This window comes from Crocodylus siamensis, chromosome 10 (genome assembly GCF_052110815.1).
Source record: "Crocodylus siamensis isolate JL-2025a chromosome 10, ASM5211081v1, whole genome shotgun sequence".
NCBI lineage: Eukaryota > Metazoa > Chordata > Crocodylia > Crocodylidae > Crocodylus > Crocodylus siamensis.
In genome coordinates this window covers 10,789,516-10,810,651 of record NC_143404.1, presented here as the reverse complement: position 1 = coordinate 10,810,651, position 21,136 = coordinate 10,789,516, and the positions used below count along the sequence as shown (strand labels likewise).

Below are 21,136 nucleotides of genomic sequence, written 5' to 3'. Positions count from 1 at the left end.
TGTAAATCCCAGCAAGAAAAACAGAACTTTTTTTATAAAACATAATACACCAAGAGAAAAAAGGTATGTCATTATCTGACAAAAGTGAAAGCAAAGAATGAAGCAGAGAAAGTCAATGCAGCTACTCATTCTATAATGCAAGTTTGATGGACAGGAGAACATTTTAAGAGTGCTGACCCAGCACAAAGGTAGAAAGAAACATAGCTCCCAAACCTGAAAGGGCAATAGGATAGCTCTAAATGGAAAAGAAATCTTCTAATGTATGTACATTGACAGGGAAGTAAATTATTCCTAAATTGCTGAGAAAGGCATGAGATGGGAGAGGAAAATTGGAGGGAACAATATGTAGTGTATGTAGCTTTTAGTAGCTAAAATGGTGAGAGAAAAACGAATGAAGAGACTAGTTGGCAATAAAAAGAAGGAAGGAAAGAAAAGTGAATGGGAGTGGAAATAAAGGAACTGTTACTAAGGGAAAACACAGTAAGGACAGAAAATCATCATGCTGGGACACCAAATAGGTATATGTACAGATGAAATATGAACTTGAACTAAGGGGATGGCTGTCAATATTGGGGGGGTCCTTTATTTTTCTTTTAGAAAACAAATTCATTTCATTTTTATACGTTCTGTTGCCCCACTACAGTCACTAAACGCTAAAGTTACCAAAAATATCATAGCACATAATAGTAACATGTGAAAAGGACAGTCACATTGTAGAGAAGTCTTGACTAAGGTATTTTCCACTGATATCCTAAAAACTACAAACTTCAGCATCATACAGAATGAAGATATATGGAGGCAGCTCGTTTATAGATCAGGCTTTTTCAGCTGCAACAATTGCATGTATATCAATTAGAAGTGGTAACACTTCTGCTGATACATGAAGATAAGAGACTTTCGCTGAAAAATTCTGACTTCCCTCCGTCTCTAAAGTCTTGAGAAATGTTTGCAAGTCATTCATTAATTGTTCTGAAAATTGAGAAGGGGAATTATGTTTGTGCAGCTACTGCAGTCTCCTCCCATTACTGAAACAGCATGATGTGGGCACACTGCCCTTGTGGAAATCAGGAAAGTAAATGGGCAACCATGTTTTATTTTCAGGAGAGGGCTTGTGGGGAGTCAACTTCCTACTGATGAGCGGTATCACCTCTATGTCCAGTTTTCCCCAACAGCCTGTACTGAGCTTCCACTTTATTCTGTCAGTAGCTCCCTGATTCTCAGACCTTAGAGCATTGTAGGATCTCATGTACTTGTCTGTCCAGCTTGGAACTGTAATGTATCCTGAACATTTTTACTAATACAAATTAGCAACTATTCATACTTTTCACTTCTTGAATAGTGAACTGCCATCTAGTGAGATCTCATTTAGGTAACCTGAATAATGATGCTGACTAATTATCAGGAAAAGTAAAAAATGGGACTGAAGAGATAGGGTAAAACTGTAGCAAGAGACAATGAAGAAAACGAGAGATACCATTATGGATATTAACCTATATTCAGAGGATTTCCTGCCTAATCCCTGAATGCCTAACCTCCAAAACAGCCTTACTCTGACCCTGCCACCATCCATTCCCTGCGAAGACGAGTGCCATTCTTTTGATATGAAGAGCTTCCGACTTTGTGCCCCTCCTCCAAAAAAATGAGAATGTTTTACTACAAAAATTTTGAATGATTTACTTATTACTACCCTCAGAGTCAAAATCCTGGAAATATGAAACAGGTCAGACTTCAGCCAGTGAATAACACAAACCAAGCAAGGGCTGCATAGGTTGTTACATCCCATAACTTGGATGGAGGAGTTAGCTTAGCACTTTAAAAATCTATTGTCCAGATTCTTTCCTATGCCTTCCCCAGCATCCTAAATCCTCAATATAGCACTGTCAAGTAGAGCAGCATTTTACAGCACTTTAAAGGTGAAGAAATAAAACAAATTAAAACCGAGCAACAGACTAGCTAGATTTGCTATTACTTATTAAGTATAGACCTTGCTCAGACACTGAAATGGAATCAAAATATTTTATCTGTAGTTGTGTGTAAAGGGTATCAAGTTTGTCACTCAGATAATTGGATAAATTGGCAGAGCATAAGGATTCAATCTGTAGTGTTAGTCAGAAGCAGCTACCTGGGCACTTTAATCTTAATTGAAGACACCAACAGGGAAAAACCACCTTGAAGAGCCCTTCTCATCAACTTAATCTTGCTCAAATAATTAAACTATCTACTTATGCTGATTATAGAAAACAAATAGAGAGCACATGCCTACTGACTGAGATAAACACGGCACTCGATTCTCTCACACAACATTTTGCACTGTTAGGCTTTCTTCTTCAATCCCTGAGACACAAAGATTCAAATTGCTGGTTTTTATGTCAGTATACAAGTTTATCAGCATAACAACTTATTGTTAATAGTATCTTGAGGCAGCAACTGAAACCCTCTGTGTGCTAGGTCCTGTAGCAACTAACAAGGAAAAAGGCCCCTATTTTAAGGGACTTTCTGACATTCCCAGTAGACAAGATAAACAAGGGGTAGAAGAAGAAAAGAAAAGAAAGTCAGAAATGGAGGCACAGAATTACTTGGGATTTCTGTAACAGAACCAAGAATTGTACCTAGATTATCTGTTCAGCTAAAGAGGCTGTTTCTATATTTTAACCCAAATGTTTTATTTCTCAAATCATAATAAAACCAACAAAATTTGAGGAAGGGGTTTTTGCTTACTTGCTTGTTTGGTTGGTTTGGTTTGTTCTTTTTGCCAGTGAGTGTATTTCCACCCCCCCCCCCACACACACACACACATATCCTATTTACCAGAACTGATGGAGACATGAGACTGATGTCCGAGTACTACCTAAAATGATGCCTCAAAAGCAAATAACTCAAAGACTGTCTCAAGTGTTTTCCATCTACATAATCCCAGTGCTAATCGTGAACTCACTATCACCTTAAACAGTCAGTCTCTTACATTCAAAACCCACCCATTTTATTTTGGAGTTACCCTGGACCAGACCTTCACTTATAAATCACATCTCCAGAAAACTGCTTTAAAAATCAAAACAAGGAATAACCTACTTGCCAAACTTGCAGGCTCCATTTGGGGTGCCAACACCTCCAGGCCATGTTCATCTGCTCTCACACTGTGTTACTCAGCTGCAGAATACTGTGCCCTTGTATGGCCTCATTCGTCACACAGCAAACTAGTGGATACCCAACTACATGCTACAATGCATTTTGTGTCAGGCAAAATGTGTCCCACTCCACTCCATGGTTACCAGTCTTCAGGAACATTGCCCCTCCTCATCTCCACCAGACTAATGCTAGAGTAAACTTGCTAGCCAGACTCCACAACAGTCCTATGTTGCCAGTTAACTGGGACTTATTCCACCCACCACAAGCTCAGCTCCCCTCAAGACATCCAATACAGTCCATCCTTTTGACTTTTCCTTATTTACTCAGTGGAATGAAAAAAGGTCAGCACAAGCACCAATCAATCACCCTATCATCTCTGACCCTACAGTAAGTCAACCAGGATTTAATTGGCCATGCTAGTATTGGGCACTTCTCAACCATTTTTGAACTGGACCTGGTCACTGTGCCTCCAGCCTATACCAATGGCACCTTTGCAATGACAACAAATGCCCTTGTGGACAAGTTCAAACTGTGTCCCATACTGTTGACTCATGTCCATCTACTATGCTACCTGGTGGCCTTCAAACTCTTGACACTGGTGATGATATGTCTTAAAATGGCTGAAACAATATGCCGAAACCACATACCCCAAATAAAATATCAAACAGCAACTATTAATATAGCCCTATTGCCAAAAGTTTAAGGGCTTCCTTAAACTGGAATGTTAAACTACTCTTTTCTTACATACTTTCATGGTTTGTTCAGAAAACTATGCAAGCATGACATTGTATCATTAGGTATAATATAGGCATTGCAAGGGCCCTGATTGCTGAAATGAGAACTCATTTTCTCTTACAGTGTATGAGATAAAGAATGAATAAAATATTGGGCCTCAGATATAATTTTAAAGGGCAAACTATATTTAAAAATGGAAAAAAAAATTGACCACCTTCCAGGGAAGGGAGAGAAATATACAATTAATCTTCAGAGGTGCTGAGAACCGATTTGTGGGTTTGTAGCATTTCTTTAAAAAAATTACGTTATTAACTCAGTTATTGGGCTTTTTCTTTCACTAGCTCTTTTTAGGAAAAAGTGAAGAGGTGCTTTGATACTCGCTTTGGATGTCCAAGCATCCCTCATCCTATAACAATGACTTATTACATGGCAAGTAGTCCTTGGGGCACAAATATTCAATTCAAGGATTGAGTATGTCACTTGTTAATTATTTGGAGACCCACCAAAGATATTATTAAAGGGGAAAAAAAAGCCAGAGATCAATGTGTTCTAGAAGTATATTTAATAGAATAAAGATTTGCATAAATTCCAGTGATGCATATCCTCTAACGTGCCCTTTGGTCCCTTTTGATGCTCAGTATTCTTTTTCTGACTTCCAATCCTTTTTAAGACAAGCTGTATTGATTCTGGGTCTAATCTAATTACTATAGATCACTTGAAAAATCTGAATGGTAGTCATTTCTCCTTCATTAAAAAGAGGAAGGATGGTCCAATGATTAGGCCACTAGTCTGAGACTCCTGACACCTCACTTATATCCCTGGATCAGCCACAGACTTTTCATCAGACTTTTGAAAATCAGAGGCCCGTGATTGTAAAAGGTACTGAGATGTCACTCTACTCTGCTTCAAGAACAGCTGCAATTTGAGCTGGGATAGAGCAGAGCCAGGCTGGCAGGGGGCATAGGGAGTCAGCATTGGGCTCCAGATGGCAGCAGCAGGCAATGGAGGGGCTGGCTGGGGCATGAGGGTGCTGAGCTATGTTGCGCAGTGGTAGACAGGAGTATGACCCTCACCTGGTCACCATCTGCATGTGCATTGCAGCACAACAACTGACCCCACCGTAAGATACTACTGTCCCCAACAGTACTATCTGGTGGCAGAACTAATTAGTTTACCTTGTTCTAATACCAGTGCACATGTAGACAAGTGACGCTTTACTGCACAGCTAGTCTACCCAGCAGTAAAATGCATGTAGGCACATCCAATGTAAACTAATCATGCTCAAAAGATCAATTTTATAATTTTCATCAACTTCATGCATATTAGATACTCTGTAACACTGAAAAATTAAGAAAATAAGATAGCAATTTGGCAGAGTAGGTTGAGAAAGGTTTTCTAGTACTCTCTGATCTTCAGGAATGAAATAAATTCAGGTGACAGAATGATCTACCCTTCCAGCTTTCTGTCTTCCTTTCTTCATAGCCAGTCAGATCCTGACAGCAACTTTCTAGTATTGCTCCATAGTGTTACACCAATATGGACCACCTGAGAATACAGGCTGCTCCAAGTTTGTGTTTCCTTGGCCAAATAGCACTGGTTAGATAGCTTTTGAAAATAGGAGAGACTGATATAATCCCCAGTATAGAAAGCAAATTCTAAAAGGCATTCTTATAACATGTGTTGGTAACAGTTTCCAAGAAAATAGCTATCTACTGAAAAAGCAATACAGAGCACGTCTTCAAGTGATTTTATGCATGCCTAAAATTAATGCGCCTTAGCCTAAGGTGCATTAATTTAATAGATTTCATAGACATCAGGGCTGGAAGGGACCTCAAGAGATCATCGAGTCCAGCCCCCTGCCCAAAGGGCAGGAAGTGAGCCAATTTATGTGTGTGTCTACATATGCACACCTTAAGGCATTTTAATGCAGCTCACTGGGTGAACACCTTTGTAGCCTGCCCTGGTCAGCACCCTGGACAGCCACCTGAAGTCCTCCACAGCCTAGCTGGGTGGTGCAGCCCGGCACCAGCAGAGGGGACGGGAGCCTCCAGTCCCCCCAGATGCAATCAACCTGGACCCAGCTCTAACCCCCTCTCTGTCTCCCCTGCATGACAGCGGGCCCAAATCAAGCCTGCAGGGCCCTGCACTGCTACCAGTGACTGGTAGGGGGATCATTGCGGAGGGCACACGCCCCACCCAACAGGGCCATCCTCACCTCCGATGTCACTGGTGGATCTGCAGGTGCCCACCAGCTTCATCCCTGATGTCAACACTGATGCCAGCTTCTGCAGGTGCCAACCCCTGCCCCCCCTGACTCAGGGGGCACCAGTTGTGCATGGCTGCAAGGTGCCACTAAGATCAAGAAGCAGCAGGTGCTATTCTCCAAGGCAAAGTCATGGAGCTGGAACAGCAGTTCCAGCAGCAGCAGTACCTGTTGGTGTGCTGACTGACTTTGGGCTCAATCAACAGAGGGGCAGGAGGCATGAGGGCTCCTGTCACAGCACAAGGGAAGAGCCTCCCAATGACCCTCTGCTTTTGCTAGTGGCTCCCCCATGCCTCTCCCTTGAGGCAGGTTTGCTGGCCAGGCAACGCAGCCCAGAAGGGGCAGGATGCTTTGCTTCCCACCTGGGATTCAGGCACCCTTAGAAGCCCATGCTGGGGCTCCCACCAAGGACAACAGACATGCTGGGACTGTGTCTGCCCCCAATTCCTGGCATGGCTTTCCTTGCTTCACCCATCTCCATCCTGGGCAAGTGCCCAGCCTCCCTGCCAGGAACTGCCCATGGGCGAGGTTGCGTCAGCTCCTGGGGGAGTTGGGCACAATTTGGGCAGTATCCAGGCTCTTTCCTTGGCCTGCCTGATCCACAGCTAAGCCCCCACCCTGCTTTGTGCCATCTGCCTGGGATAAACTGTTCAGAGCCCCCCAGGAATTCATGCCACCTCTCCCACAGGCAATGTCTGGCAAGGAGGCTGGGCACTTGACTGGGATGGAGGTGGGTGGAGGAGAGAAAGCTGTGCCAGGCACTGCTGTCCTGGGCAGGAGCCCCAGTGTGGGCTTCTAAGGGCACCTGAATCCTGGGCAGGCAGCAAGGTGTCCCACCCCTGCAGAGCTGCATCGTCCAACCAGCAAACCTGCGCCAAGGGAACAGCACAGGGTAGTCACTAGCATAGGCCCTGCCCACGTTGCACTGCCCCTTCCCCTGCAACAAGTCATGTGGGGGCCTGTCCCTTGTGCTATGACAGAAGCCCCTGTGCCTCATGCCCCTCTGCTGACTTAGTCCCAAGTCAGTCGGCACACTACAGGTACCACTGCTGCTAGAACTGCTGCTCCAACTCCAGCATCTGCACCTTGAGAATAGCACCTACCACTTGTTCATCTTGGCGTGCTCAGCAACAGTGCAGGTCCCCGCAGGCTTGGCTCTGGCCCACCCAGTCAACATAGACAGTGTTAAGGCACCTTAAGGTGTCTACACATGGGTTAAGCCACAATTAGCTTAAAATCACCATTTTTAAGGCACATTAAGGGAGCACACGTGTAGACCCACTCCCTTAATGCACCTTAAAAATGGCTAATGCACCTTAAATCAGCACATGTAAATGTGTCCACAGTTACCTCTATTCTGATTTTCCCCACTGTTTCTGCCATAAAAAAATAACAAATTACTCTGAGTGTGGAACTGCAGGTTCCAGAAGAGAGTGTACTAGAAAATTAAAATACAGGAAGGTACTTAACTCTTAAAGGCATATCTTCAGAGGCATGGCAAGTTAATTAGATTTGACCTGGTTAAATGCGGCATAAGACAGTACAACACGATTAGGTTTGGACTCAGCCAACAGAATCTTATTAAAATTTCACCCTATTTCTCTTGCCCATTTTCCCATTTTTATACTATTCCACAATTCTTAATAAAATACATACAAAGAGCTAAAATTGTAAATTAACAGGGGGATTCATTAAGAAAACAAGGAGATACAAATTGAATTTAACTCAATTTAAGCCAATAGTTATGTCAGTGTAAAACTAATGCAAACTGGTATCAGGTCTGTAATCTATATTGTTTCCTTTTAGAAAAGTCCCAAATGAATACATAGCTTGGATCAGCTATCTGTATTAGATGTACATTAATGTATTCAGTCACTGTGAGTGCCCAGCATGACATACACTGAGAAGCCCCAAATACTTAGAGCTTACATATTACTTCAATTGTTGTGTTACTGGCCAGTCTGAAAAATCAAGTCCCATATTTGAAGTTGAGCCCCAAAAAGTATCCAAATGTGAAAATTCTGGCCATATTTGTGTGGTAGACCTACCAAAATCAGTTTGAATAAACATTCACCAGCATCAGTCAGGTCTTAATAATGACATTAATACAGAATCTGTACAAGTTGTGCATAGGTGATGCAAACTTGTTGGCAGGTGCTAGAACTCTATTGTAATCTGGAAGTTGTTACAGAACTCAGTAACAATTATAACACCTTAATATAATAGACCATTTGAAAGACATTTACAATAATCAGCAGACACCGTCTCTTCACAGCAATTATCTAGAGGTAGGATCGCCGATCTCTCTCAATTAACAGGATAATAAGCAGTTTCTAAAAATTTCAATGATATCTAAAGAAAGGCTAAATGGACCTGGCTGAATATAAAAGAAAAGAATAGCATTTTTTCAGGAGTTCTCTTCTGCATTCATGAGTTACTCAATAACAAAAAATCAAAAGAAAACCTTAAAAGGAGTCTCTGAAAGGAGTAAACTCCCATGCAGAGCTCCATTTGTGTTACCTTCAACTGCTGACACCAATGATAATAGAATCCAGACTTCAATTGTTTGAATGGATTGTTCTCCAAGACCTGAATTTGTGGCCATAATTTTCTATAGCAGATACATATTTTTTTCAGCCACGCAAATGATCTAGGGGTGACAAAACTATATTGTCTGGTGACCGTTGCCATTGTCAGAATAGATGGCATTTTGGAATTTTGGTCTGTGAATTGTAACTTCTGGGCCACTCTTTCTGAGGGAGCATTTTACACCATGGAGGACTTATTCTTAGGCTGTGTTTTACTTTTACTGGGTAAAAAATGTATGAGTTGAACTGACCTGCTAATTATTCCTCTCATCATGAATGTCTCTGCCACATCAATATCAACATGTTATTTCTCATAAAGGGTGAATGTGTGAACCTGAGCTACACTGCTTACAGAAAACCACATAACTTAGATTGATTCTGCCTCAGGCTTTTTGGATGCCTGTACCTAGCCAAAGTATAATCCATTGTCAAACCTCAAGAGAACATTCCTGCCATGTACAAGCAATATATATTGTCTTCCCATTTGCTTGTAGGAGAAAATGGCTACTTTATGGTTTTTTCCATGACACACTTTGTATAATACACTATACTGTTTTTATGCATTTGTCTTGTTCAAAGCTTTGCAAAACAAATTACACTAGAAACTAAAGTATATAAAACATTACATATAGTGTACCTATTGTAGTAATCTTGTTATTTGCCATTTCCTACTTTGATTACATTTTGGGTACGTATTCGTGGGTTAAACCACTGCATAAAGTACTGTGCTACAGTCCCCAGAGTTTTGGAATAAATCATCCTTTAAAAAAGTATCTCTTCGAAAATGTAGCAGAGTTATTTATTAGGGCCATGTGAAATTTCACCAGGTGTCTCATTTCGACACTGTTTCAACTTGTTTCAAGCTTGAAACAGCGAAATCAAAATGATACGAAAGGGTTCAAAACAGCCTCAAAACAAAACAAGGGCAGTTGAAATGTTTCAAAAGTTTTGAAATGTTTCAAAGCTGCGCTTGCTTGCAACTAAAGAAAAACTAAGGAGAGGGAGGGAGAAGAGGGGGGAAGGACTGCTCTTATATTGACTGTGATCCTTCCCTGAGGTCCCTTCCAATCCCAGTGCTCTGGGAGAGGGATGGAAAAACAGCTGTGCCTTACCACATACATCACAAGTTTTGCTCGTCAGTAGCTTATGGTGTGGTTTCCCAGAAACCCCTGCACCTATCTCCTTAAAACTTGGCAGGCCTCGTGGCCTCAGAAGGGGCTACCACCATTCAAGTTTCAACTGAATCAGGCAAGAAATGACAAAGTTATAGGCAGTTTCATGCTTCCCCATTATAGCCTATGGGCGAAATGTCAAAACAGCGAAACAGTTTTGATGAAACAAAACAGAACCCGAAACAAAACACTTGTCCTCTTGAAACGGTGAAACAGAAGTTGAAATGAAATGGTGCTGTTTCATACAGCCCTCATTTACCAGGTTAAGATAAGATGGATAATGAACAAAACATAGGTATTTTTAAAATCATGTCCTACCTTTGAAGAAACAGTCCTTGCTGTGGATAATGTAGATTTTCTTTTTCTGCAAGCATGAGGCTCGATGGATTTCACAGTGATTTTCATAAAATTTGCCATCAGATCCACATACTGGCATATAACTAGGTTTGCAATCTTCTAAGCATCTACATTCTGGCTGATTAGTCTCCTTGTTAACCACGCACTTACTTCCCCGACCACAGAATTTCTTTTCACATGATGCATGTAGGCCATCTTGTCCATAAATCACTAGAAAAGGAAAAAAAATGAATATTAACTATATTTTGTTGAGCAGAATTTAATTATTCTTTTGTTTCAGCACATCTATTATAAATTTATAGCATAGGAGGATTCCAACTACATATGGTCATCTTGTGGACAGTACTCTAATCTGATATGGAGACTATTTTTGCCTGATTTGGCAAAGATTTTAAATGTTGTGGTGTTTTAGATAGCAATAGACGTAGGAATTTTGTTTAACGACATACACGTGACAAAACAAGCTAATCAAGGAAAAGTTTGCTTCCATATGGTTAACTAGAATCTGGAACACTCTTCCAGCAGACGTGGTACAATCACCACCCCTGCCAGTCTTTAAGAGGAGGCTGAGCTTATTTGATCCCAACTACCTGATCTTATAGGTCCCTTCCAGTCCTTCTTTCTATGATTCTATACACTTTAGGTATTTACTGAACCACAGCTGCAGTGACTAGGTTTCTACAGTACATATATTTTGCATTTCTGACACATGACTCTGAGCTATTTTCTTCCTTTTCCACTTAAAGTATTGAAAGGACAAATGTGTAGTGGCCTCAATAATTAATAACACCCCAGACATGGGGAAGATCTTTTCCTTGAAAATTGCCAGTTGCTTCTGGCAACGGCAGGAACCACAGTGGCCAACAGTTTCAACTCTAAGTTAGTTGCTTAGGATAGAAACTAGAAAGAGGAAAATGTACTGCAAGGGCCAAAGTTTCTTTTTGTGTAGGTTATGACAGAAAATATTTTTCTTGAGTGAATGAAGCAAATCAAAGTGCAAACTTATCCTTGTGACAAATACTGTGGTTACATTGCTCTGCATTATGGGGTTGACCGGCTCTTTAAGTTGACTGCAATTCATTTAGCACCTCAAAACCTATGGGCTATATGCTTAAACATCTTTACTAATTTGGGTTAGTACTTTTCTCCATTGGTGACACTGTAAAATTCCACAGACTTCAACACAAGAGAAGCTAGGCCGAAAATCACTGCTTATAAGGAGTTTAGTTCTAAAGGATGATTCCCAAAGGTTTTTCCCAGCATAAACAAGGCCATCTGATTCTGGCCTCAGGTAAATATAATAAAAAGAAACTTTCTTTTCAGGTATTAACATGATGGACTGAACACTTATTTTATCTATTGTATGATATTTTTAAAAGGCGTGGGAGGTTAACTGAGATTGCAGTATTGTAGCATTTGAAGATTTTGTATTCATAGGCTTACAACATAACTAACAATATTATGATTTATACAGGACTGGAAATTTCCAGGTAAGCCACTGTACAAAGAGTAATTACTAGAATTATACTCAATTATGAGAGTTTCCCCAAACTGTGCTATGTAAATTATAATAAGCTCAACATGGTAAATTAGAAAAGGAAATTGCTAGAAAACACAAAGTTAGTAGCCAACAATTTGCACAAGCTTGATTTAATATCCCACTACTACATACTAACCCAAAATGCAATACTACCAAACATAGGACCTTTGGTTAAAACATGTATACAAAATGCAAAGTTTCATATGTAACAAACGCCGATCTTTTATGTCCTAGTTAAGCTTTTGTTTTTATTACTGTAAATTCAAAAGGAAAAATTGGACGATTAACTATTTGACTCAATAGCTCTTTAAAATTCCAACCCCGTCAGGCTAGGAAATATAGATTTTTTTTCCCCTGAATCATAATAAACTAGAAGGTCAAAGTGTCTCTGAGCTGCGTAAAAAGTACCATCCCTAAGAGGCATATCTCAGTATCTTTCACTTGCTTTACTAATTGTTCAGTATGTTTTGGCAAAATATCCACAGGAATATAACCTCTACATGCAACCTCTACTTGATCTAATTGTCAAGGCCGTTTATAATTACAGTATCTGCTGTACATTTATCAGGATAAACATACCAATGTTTGAATAAGGAAACATTATTGAACAACATTGTTATGAGCATTTCATTGGTTAGTTATTTTACTCAAGTATACTGGAAAAGTAGGTAAGAATTTGCTACTGGAGTTTAAGTTACAGTGGTTGTTTAAAATGAAAGGTTTCAATAAAACACTGAACACAAGAAACTTTTACACCCCGTACCTCCAAACCGAAATCATCAAAGCAAATTTTTTTTGCTGTTTTCCTTCTTAGACCCTAGATCCTGCAGGAATCTGTGCCCACCCACCCTTCACGCACACATCTTTATGCCTATGCAGAGTTCTACTGATGTGCCTTCGAAAGGTGAGCAAAATTGTTGGTGTAGGCTGCAAATTTAGGGCCATAACCTTCTGCTAGCTGTATGGACGCATTGTTTTTGGGGGGAGATGATATGGGTAATTTAAGCCTTCTCTTAGTCACTAAAATAAAATTTAAATCTCACTCACTAAAAATGTATCAATGAGGCAGGAGTCCTACTAGCTGCCATGCTCTCTGGTAGACATTCTGCAATGTGTAGCTAATACACTCAGGAACTGGGTATTGTTTCCAACTCTACATGTAACCTACATGTCTCTACATGTACATGACTCTCACTGAAAGCATTCTACCCCTAATACATCCAAAATCTCCCCATCTGCACTAGGCTATTATTTCTGTCTTCTGTGGCAAGTCAGCTCTTAAAATTAACAGCTACCCCTACACCTCAGAGTAGTTATGGACACCAGTAGTTATGGAACTACTATTAGGGGCAATATTTCTACATCTATCATGGTGTATTTTTTCTTATGTTAGCCTGTGTCCAACTTAATATTGTTGGATTTGTCTAAACAAAAGTTAGTAGTCTCACTGTAATGTAAATGGGTGCTTATACATGTGCTCCTTTCTGTTCTAATTAGAATTTGTTAGAGCAGACTCAATGGACTGAGCCTGCTCCACATCTAATTAGAACGTTCCAGTGTCACTGTGTGTATTAAGCCCCTGCATGCTTCAAAATGGCCTTGGGGTGCTTTAACTAAACCTCGTCAAACAAGGTTTAGATAAACCATCCTGTGGCCATTTTTAAATGTACAGGAGCTCAATGTGTGTGACACTGTGGCATTTTAATAAGAGTGGCTGACCAGGAACTGCTCTAATTAAAACGCCGCCCCTCTCCCACCTCCAAGCACATGTATAGGCAGCCAATATTTCTGACCTTTAATAATATCAAATTCCTATATAAGTAACTAAATACATAGTTCTGATGTAGACTTCTACATAGTTCTGATTTTCTATGACCATTGTGGATACCACGAGATAATTTATTTTAAAAATTTCTGGTTTTCAAGATACTATTTGCTTTGTTCATAGGCTTCTGATATTCTCCTAGACACTGAACCTTTTCTAACACTATATAACTAACAAAAAGGTGATTTCAGGCAGTTTTTCATTCAGTAAGTCTGACATGATTGGACTGATCTTAAATTTCTAAAATCCCCATATCTGCAAAATGATTTGTACAACCCTTTAAAGATATTAAGCTCTAAAAAGTTCTGTCAAAAAAACCTCATGTATATGGCATCCAATGTTGATAGCAGACTAAGTAGTGTGAGAGCGGTGTTCTAGTCATAATAGTCCAGAAATTATGCAATAAAAAAGGATGGCTCAGGGTGATTTCTTTTATTGGACCAACTGTGTAGTTGGGATAACAGACAAGGTTTTGAAAGCAAGACATTCTTCTTCAGGTCTGACCAAAATAAGCCAAGCACAGCTAATAGCAGAATAAGAAATATGAAGAACTGCTAGGGGGTGGGGGAAGATGAGCTAATGGCCAATAAAAGGACAGATCTCTTTAGAGGTAAATTTTGACAGAACCTCAATACCTAATTGTTACATCCAAAATGTTGGTCCATCTCAGATAGAAGGCTATCAATCACGCAAAAATAATTCTTATAAGTAGTCATATAAATAGTTACCAAAAAGAATTCTTATAATCACTCCTGATGACAAGATTTCTGCTTGCTTCAATAGAAGAAGTATTTTCTCCCCTTTATGTATTCATAATTGGAACATAATTATTACTTGTGCAGTTTTCCAAAACATTTGCAACATGTAGAGTGACTATCAATGCAAGATATTTTATAAACATAATTGGAAACATGGCCCCTGTTATAACGTCTAAAAGTTTAATGCTAACTTTTTGGTATGGGAAAACCCTGAAAACATTGCTACAAACTGAAAATGCTCAAACAATGGGTATTTGGGATGATTTCACATGCAGCATTTCCAAAACATTTTATTTTAAGAATTTGCTGAATATTATCATGGCTTTTAGGCACCTAACCTAGAAATTTATGGGTCAACGCAGCAAAGTTAGCCAATAGTCACACTAAAGGAAGTACAATAGTCAAAAGGAAGTCAGAGTTCTCTGAGCTTTTGACCACGATCTTCTTGTGAACTTTAACATTTTGCTCTGCTTTGTGATAATTATTTACAATAAACTTCAGAAGTCCATTCAAAGCGCCAAATCAAGTTGGAATTGCCATACACTGTCATCTAAGACACCAACACCATGAGGTTAGTCCTCTGCTTTTAAGAGAAGAATGAAAACTGAGAGGTAGTTCACCAATTAAATAAGCCCGCTGTCAATATTTTTCTTTCATGTTATTAAAATAGAGTGAGTTCCCCACTCCTACAAGGGTTAAAAGGAGCAGTAATGGAAAAGGTAATCAAGTGAAAATATTAGCTAACTGCTTGCAGTATTTATGAGCCCCACCATGCTGCATGAAAAAGATATCATGCATTTAATTTATTAGTTATAAAGTCATTTGCCTAGGTTAAAAATTGATCATCTTGCAAAACAAACCACTTTTCAACGCTAATTAAATTTACCAAACATGGCCAGAGACTAAGCTGATATATTATATTAAAAGTTAGTGTGATGGAGAGAACCAATCCATTTGTCTTCATCAGTGGCAGGATTCAACTTCTCAAATGGATTCTGACAGGAAACAAGAAAAGTTTGGAATTCTGGCTGAAGCCCAAATCAGCCTAATAGGTACAGGAATATAACTGCAGATCAGGAATCATGTCAAGTTCATTCAGAAGGCTTTTAATTCAACACAAGACTTTAAAAGAAAAATGAAGAGGCAATTGGCATTCTTGGGCTTATGAGACTATCCATCCTCTGGCCACTCATTAAGTCATGAAGATAGAGACCTTGCCTGCATTTTACACACTGTTGAATACATTAAATACACTCAACTTATTATAATACACCTTTTACACTCTCATCCCTAATCACTATTCCTTACTTGGGCAAAATTCCCAAAGAATTAAAAGGATGCTAGATGAAGTAAGGAGAAAAATTAAAATCCCAGGTTTTGTTAATCTGTTTTCTCCATATTTAAAGTGGAAGCCATAATATGTACCTATTTTATAAGTGGTTTATGAATTCAATAGCATTTATGAAGCGCTGTGTACTTGCAATATATTTTTACTCAGTCGGAATGAAAATCTAACCATGTAACTTTAAAAAAATTGTTTATGAATTTCTTTTTGTTATAACTTAATGAAATCTATACTACCTAAGAGGCATTATTTAGTCATTACAGAACAATATGCCTGCAACATTTCTTGTTGGAACATGGAAAATATGGAGAAGGCAAGCACAGCAAGGCTGATTTAGATGTAGGAGACCTCATGCATGCATGTATCTGTAGATCTTACTAACCATGGAAAATTTCTACCCAAAAAATAACTAATTTGACAAACCAGAATCAGTTACAGTAACTAATTTACTATCAGCATAGCATGGAAAGAGATTAAACACTGAGAAGGGGGGGGAAAAGTAAAACCTCTAAAGTTAAAAAGTCCATAAATAAGCAGTGAATGTATTATTTCATTACAATCTCAGTTTATTTTTTTTAAAAACTCTTATGTCCAATGTAAACCTCCAGAAATAAAACTGCACCAGGACTGGACATTTTTGTGAAGAATACAGATGGTAGACCTTTTCATATAGCTATACACATATAAGTTGTGTACTTGACACTTGACTTAACTTTATTTATTTGGTCTCGGCTGGTAATAAAGGTGTAGCTACTGTAGTATGGGTCCTTTCATCTTCCCTCACTAGCACATACTTATTATATGCTTTTTGGATAATTCATGCTTTGAAGTATTACCAATTTGGAGAAATGTAAATTGCAGTGGGTTCCTGTTAACAAATGTATATGTGAGTTATTATTGCTTCATTAATAAAATGTAAAGCAATGAGCAAAAATTTGTTAACAATCCTGGAATATATATATTTTTGCACTGCATTCCTATTATGCAAATGTAGAGGCAAAAGAAGTTAACCCATCTTAGAAAATCTATATTAAACCAGGGTGTGTTAGCTGAAGTGCTACCAATGCATACAATTATCTGTGTCTGGTCTTTGGTGTTCTGATTTTTTTAAAGAAAACAAGAAAGTTGTCTGTTTTGCTACAGATATGAGAATTAAAATTTGTGACATGTGACACTGGTGTAAGATCAAAAATATAAACTGATTTTATAATCACAAGTGTTTCGATACCTTCATGTAATAAGGCAGTTTGGAGATTGTGTTGTTCCTCTTACGTAGTGTTTGTGTGTAATGCACACAGACTGTTCCAATGGAAAGAGATATTATGACCTCCGAGGATAGGGATAAACATTATAATATATGATGTTTGTTAAGATACTCTATAGGAAAATAAAGATAGTGGGTACATCTACACATGCACTTTACTAGGGAGTTGACTAATTAGCTCTGTACTAAAGCATCACCATCCACATGTGCACCAGTATTAGGGCTCAGTAAATTAATTAACTCCACCATAAGATAATATTGAGATAAAAAAATGTGCCCAGTCAGCCAGGGGATAGACCCCTAGCACCTGTCAGCTCCTCCACCACGCAGCACTGCCACTTCAAGCCTGGGGATGACCCCGCTCCGTGCCCTCTCCCACACCAGGGCTACTCTGCCCTGGCTCTAATCACACTGCTTCACCTTCTTTTCTCTGTATACCTCATAGTGCATTTAAAAAATCTCCAAATCAAAAACTAATAAAACGTGCAAAATAATCTCATTATTTTAGAGATGACTTTATTGGTACTGATGTTAGTATATTACTGCCAGGCATATTATGCAGGGTTTAAATGATTCCAACTGCAAAGGCCTGCAAGGAAGTGGAAGCTTCCCAAACTGATCTCTAATAGCTTCTCTATATATCATGTCATGATTTTCAGGTCCAGTGTCCTCACAATACAAAGCTAGGAATTTCTCCCAACCACCAACATAATGCTCACATTTCTAAGTTCTGACTTTGGATCTCAAATTCATCTCTGGTACAGAAGGAAACATGGCCTTGTCCCCAGGATATTTTTTTAATAGAAATCCCATTAATTATTGGAAGGAAGAAACATTTCTTCAGCAGATTATTTTAATAGCAGATGCCTGAAAGTGATCAGTACTTAGAAAAGTTAAAATAAATCCAAGTGGGAATGACGTATGGACAGATGTTGTGCTACTGATGTTAGGAGTTTTGCAATTGATTTTTACAGTGTAGAATTGAGCAAGACAGTTCAAGGAAGGCTGTCCAGGGAATGAGATCAGTGTGACTAATCAGATGGATCTCATGATTATATGACACAATTTAAAAGCAGAGCATTTGACTAAAATCAAGAATACCATATTAAACTGGCAGCCATAAGAGCAATGTTTAGCTACAGTGTCCTGAAGTGGATACAGCAAAATGGATCAGTAAAAGGGCAGGTGGCTAATTCAATTGCAGCAACACCTCCATAATAAAGACAAATCAATGGCAGAGGAACTATCCCCATCTTCAGAATTCCTTTGTGAATAAAGGTAAAAATACAGATGTGACCAAAAGGCAGGATACACAATCTATTCCCAGAAAACTTTCCATTCTAACCTAAAGAGCTAATTAAAAGGATTCCCCGAGTGTAGCTTTGAATTCACAAATAAAAAACATGAGCCCACAACAAAAAGAAATTTGTAGAGAAGGGAAAAGCATAAGATGGTTAAAAGAACGGGAACACCTTCATATGGCAAGAGACTTGTCATTGTAAATAATCTCTATGACCTCCCAGTGTGTACTGAGAGAATGATTTAATTTGTACTGGTGTTACTCCATCTAGCAATAAAGTTATTTGTGCCCAACAGTTCTGAAAATAGCAGTACTCAAAATTAGATGACAATTTGTCTGTGAAAATTGACAGTGCTCTGAGGAGGATTACAGGTTATATTGTAAATGGCCTGAAAATCACAAGTGTCCTACTGTGGTACTGTGGATACAATTAGAACTAAATGTTGCCTAATTTCAGCCTCAATCAAACACTCTGGGATCCAAAGTTTGATTAGCACATTTATGTGGAAAACAGTACATTTGTGAGTGTATGAAACAGCAGATGGAATGGATATTAAAAAAAAAATAAAAGAAATGATGTAAGTTACATCTGCAATAATTGAGAGAGAAAATTGTAATTCAGTGTTTGAAAGTCTGGCTCAGTGCATTGTTGTCATTAATTTCTGGTAGACAAAACTTGATTTAAGTATTCTCTTTCCTATAATGAGAAACTTCGAAAGTCAGTGAGTCATAAAGAATATTGTACTTAAAGGATTATCTATGAGAGTTACTTGATATTAAAAGTATTCTTACTTCATGCTTCCAAGGGAGAAAATTAGGACTTTCTGAAGCTTTGGGTGGTGATTTGATTCGGAGGAGATTCAGCCCAATTCAGTGGCCAGATCTCTGAATCCAAATCAAATCAGGGGACTAATTAAAAGGTCTGAATCGATTCGATTCGAAGCTCTCCAAATCTTTGGAAAAGATTCGGAGAGCTTCGATGATTCGGACAGTCCCCGGTGGCTGCAGCATGGAACTGCAACCGAACTCAGAGCTCGTACATAGGGGGCAGGGGAGGGAGGGCCAGGGAGGACCATGGGGGAACCCCTGCCAGGCCCCATCCCCCGCCTGCTCCCTCAGCCCCTGCATAGATGCCCTGCCTGCCCCAGCTCCCTGTACTCACTGCTCCTGCTACGGCCTCAGAGCTTACCGGGGCTCATGCAGAACCCCCCGCATGGCATGGGGCAGCAGGGATTGCCTCCCCCCCCACTGGGCAGGAATGGCGAGTTGGGGGTTTTTCTTGTTTTTCTTTTTTCTTAAAGGGTCAGAGCCGCAGCAGGTGGGACAGCCACGGGGCAGGGGGCTGGGGCTTACGCAGAGCCCCCCCATGCAACATGGGGCAGTGGGGGGCAACAGGGATTGCCCCCCCATCCAGCAGCACCCAGTGAGCCAGGGCTTTCAGATTCGGTGGTATTGATTCAGGACAGTGATTTAAATTGCCAAATCGAATCACTGTCCCCTGAATCACCCAAATCTGAATCCTAAGCAAATACTATCTGCTTCACACAGATATACACAAAATATTGATTATGGCTCACATGTTTGTGTACCATGTTAATGGAATCCATATACATACATCTAAGGACAAAATTTGGTCCTGTGTTTGGTAATTTAGTAGTAGATAACCAGCTTCCCTTAAAATAAATCGGTCATAAAAAAAGACTTTACTAAACTACAATTACAGCTTCTCCATACATCAAGACATTCCTTTTTCAAACTTAATCTCTTCCTGGGTACCCAAATTTAAAGCTTAGTGAACAACCCAATGAACCCATGTAACAGTTAATATGTGGATATATTTTGGTCTTGATTAGGTCTTTACCACCACAGCACAGTAGAACAGTTTGAAGCTCATAGAAATAAAGAAACTTTCCAATATCTGATTTCTAGAGCATGGATCACAGGAACTGTGAGAAACAAAACTATTACAGTTCAATACCGCCACACACTTCTGAAAGAAGGATATGAAATCCCGTAGGCCATTGCTCAAAGTCAGTTCGTTGCATTTCATTTCTTTCATTAGCCCTTCTCACTGCCCCTTTCCTTCACTTTTACTCTCAGGACCATCCTTTCTTTTCTTTTGTTTTCACTTGTCTTTTACCCTTTGACCACAGCAGTGAGTGCTTCCACTCGACAGGCTACTATGAAAGAGAGGAGAAATCAATAGTTCAGTGTCATGTATCCATCTGTTGTTCCTCAGATGAAATTTTTGTGGCAGAGGTTGGAATGTGATAATGAAATCACTACAGAAGGCTTGCTTATTTTAATAGCGATCCCTTCAATTATATTCCTTGTGGAATCACTGGAAGTAAGCTGGGAAGTCTAACACTGTCTGGTTAGGTATATTTCCCAGTTGATACTTTTTTTTTATTACGCCTTAATTTTAGCGGCAACATTGGCCAAGTTAACATAAGCTATCTACATAACTTTTCATTTCCTTCCCCCTATCTTTTTAGAACCATTTTGTGAGATTTCTTTTGAGGCTTGACTGACTACACTACTGGTCAAGTTTTTCGTTCTTTCTGTACTTATTTCTTTCTTTAAGGACTCTATATTTTCCCTCTAGTCATTTCTCCCTTCTTTATAATTTGCTGTGATAGCATGAACCAGCGCAAACAACTTTTCTCCCTTTACCAGGTATAAAGCAGGGAATTCTTCATTCACTCTTTTTTTTAAATGTGTGACTGAAAATCATTCTTTTTAGTGCAGAAATCAAGTTCCCAGAACCTTTCAGAGAGTTCAGAATCAGATCAACTCCTTTCTATTTGTTTCCCCTAGAATATCAAACCCAAACACTTGAGTTTTGAAGGAATAGGAGAACTGA

At 39.4% G+C, this 21,136-nt stretch overlaps 1 protein-coding gene across 1 annotated transcript in view; it reads right to left on the bottom strand.

Annotated features, from left to right (window-relative positions):
* The window catches only part of FSTL4 (follistatin like 4), a 521,826-nt gene that overhangs the window by 339,184 nt on the left and 161,506 nt on the right, over nt 1-21,136 (bottom strand). Inside the window, exon 5 of the mRNA XM_090064753.1 lies at nt 10,203-10,451. Coding sequence (XP_089920879.1) covers nt 10,203-10,451 — 249 coding nt within the window. The remainder of the gene's footprint in view (nt 1-10,202; nt 10,452-21,136) is intronic.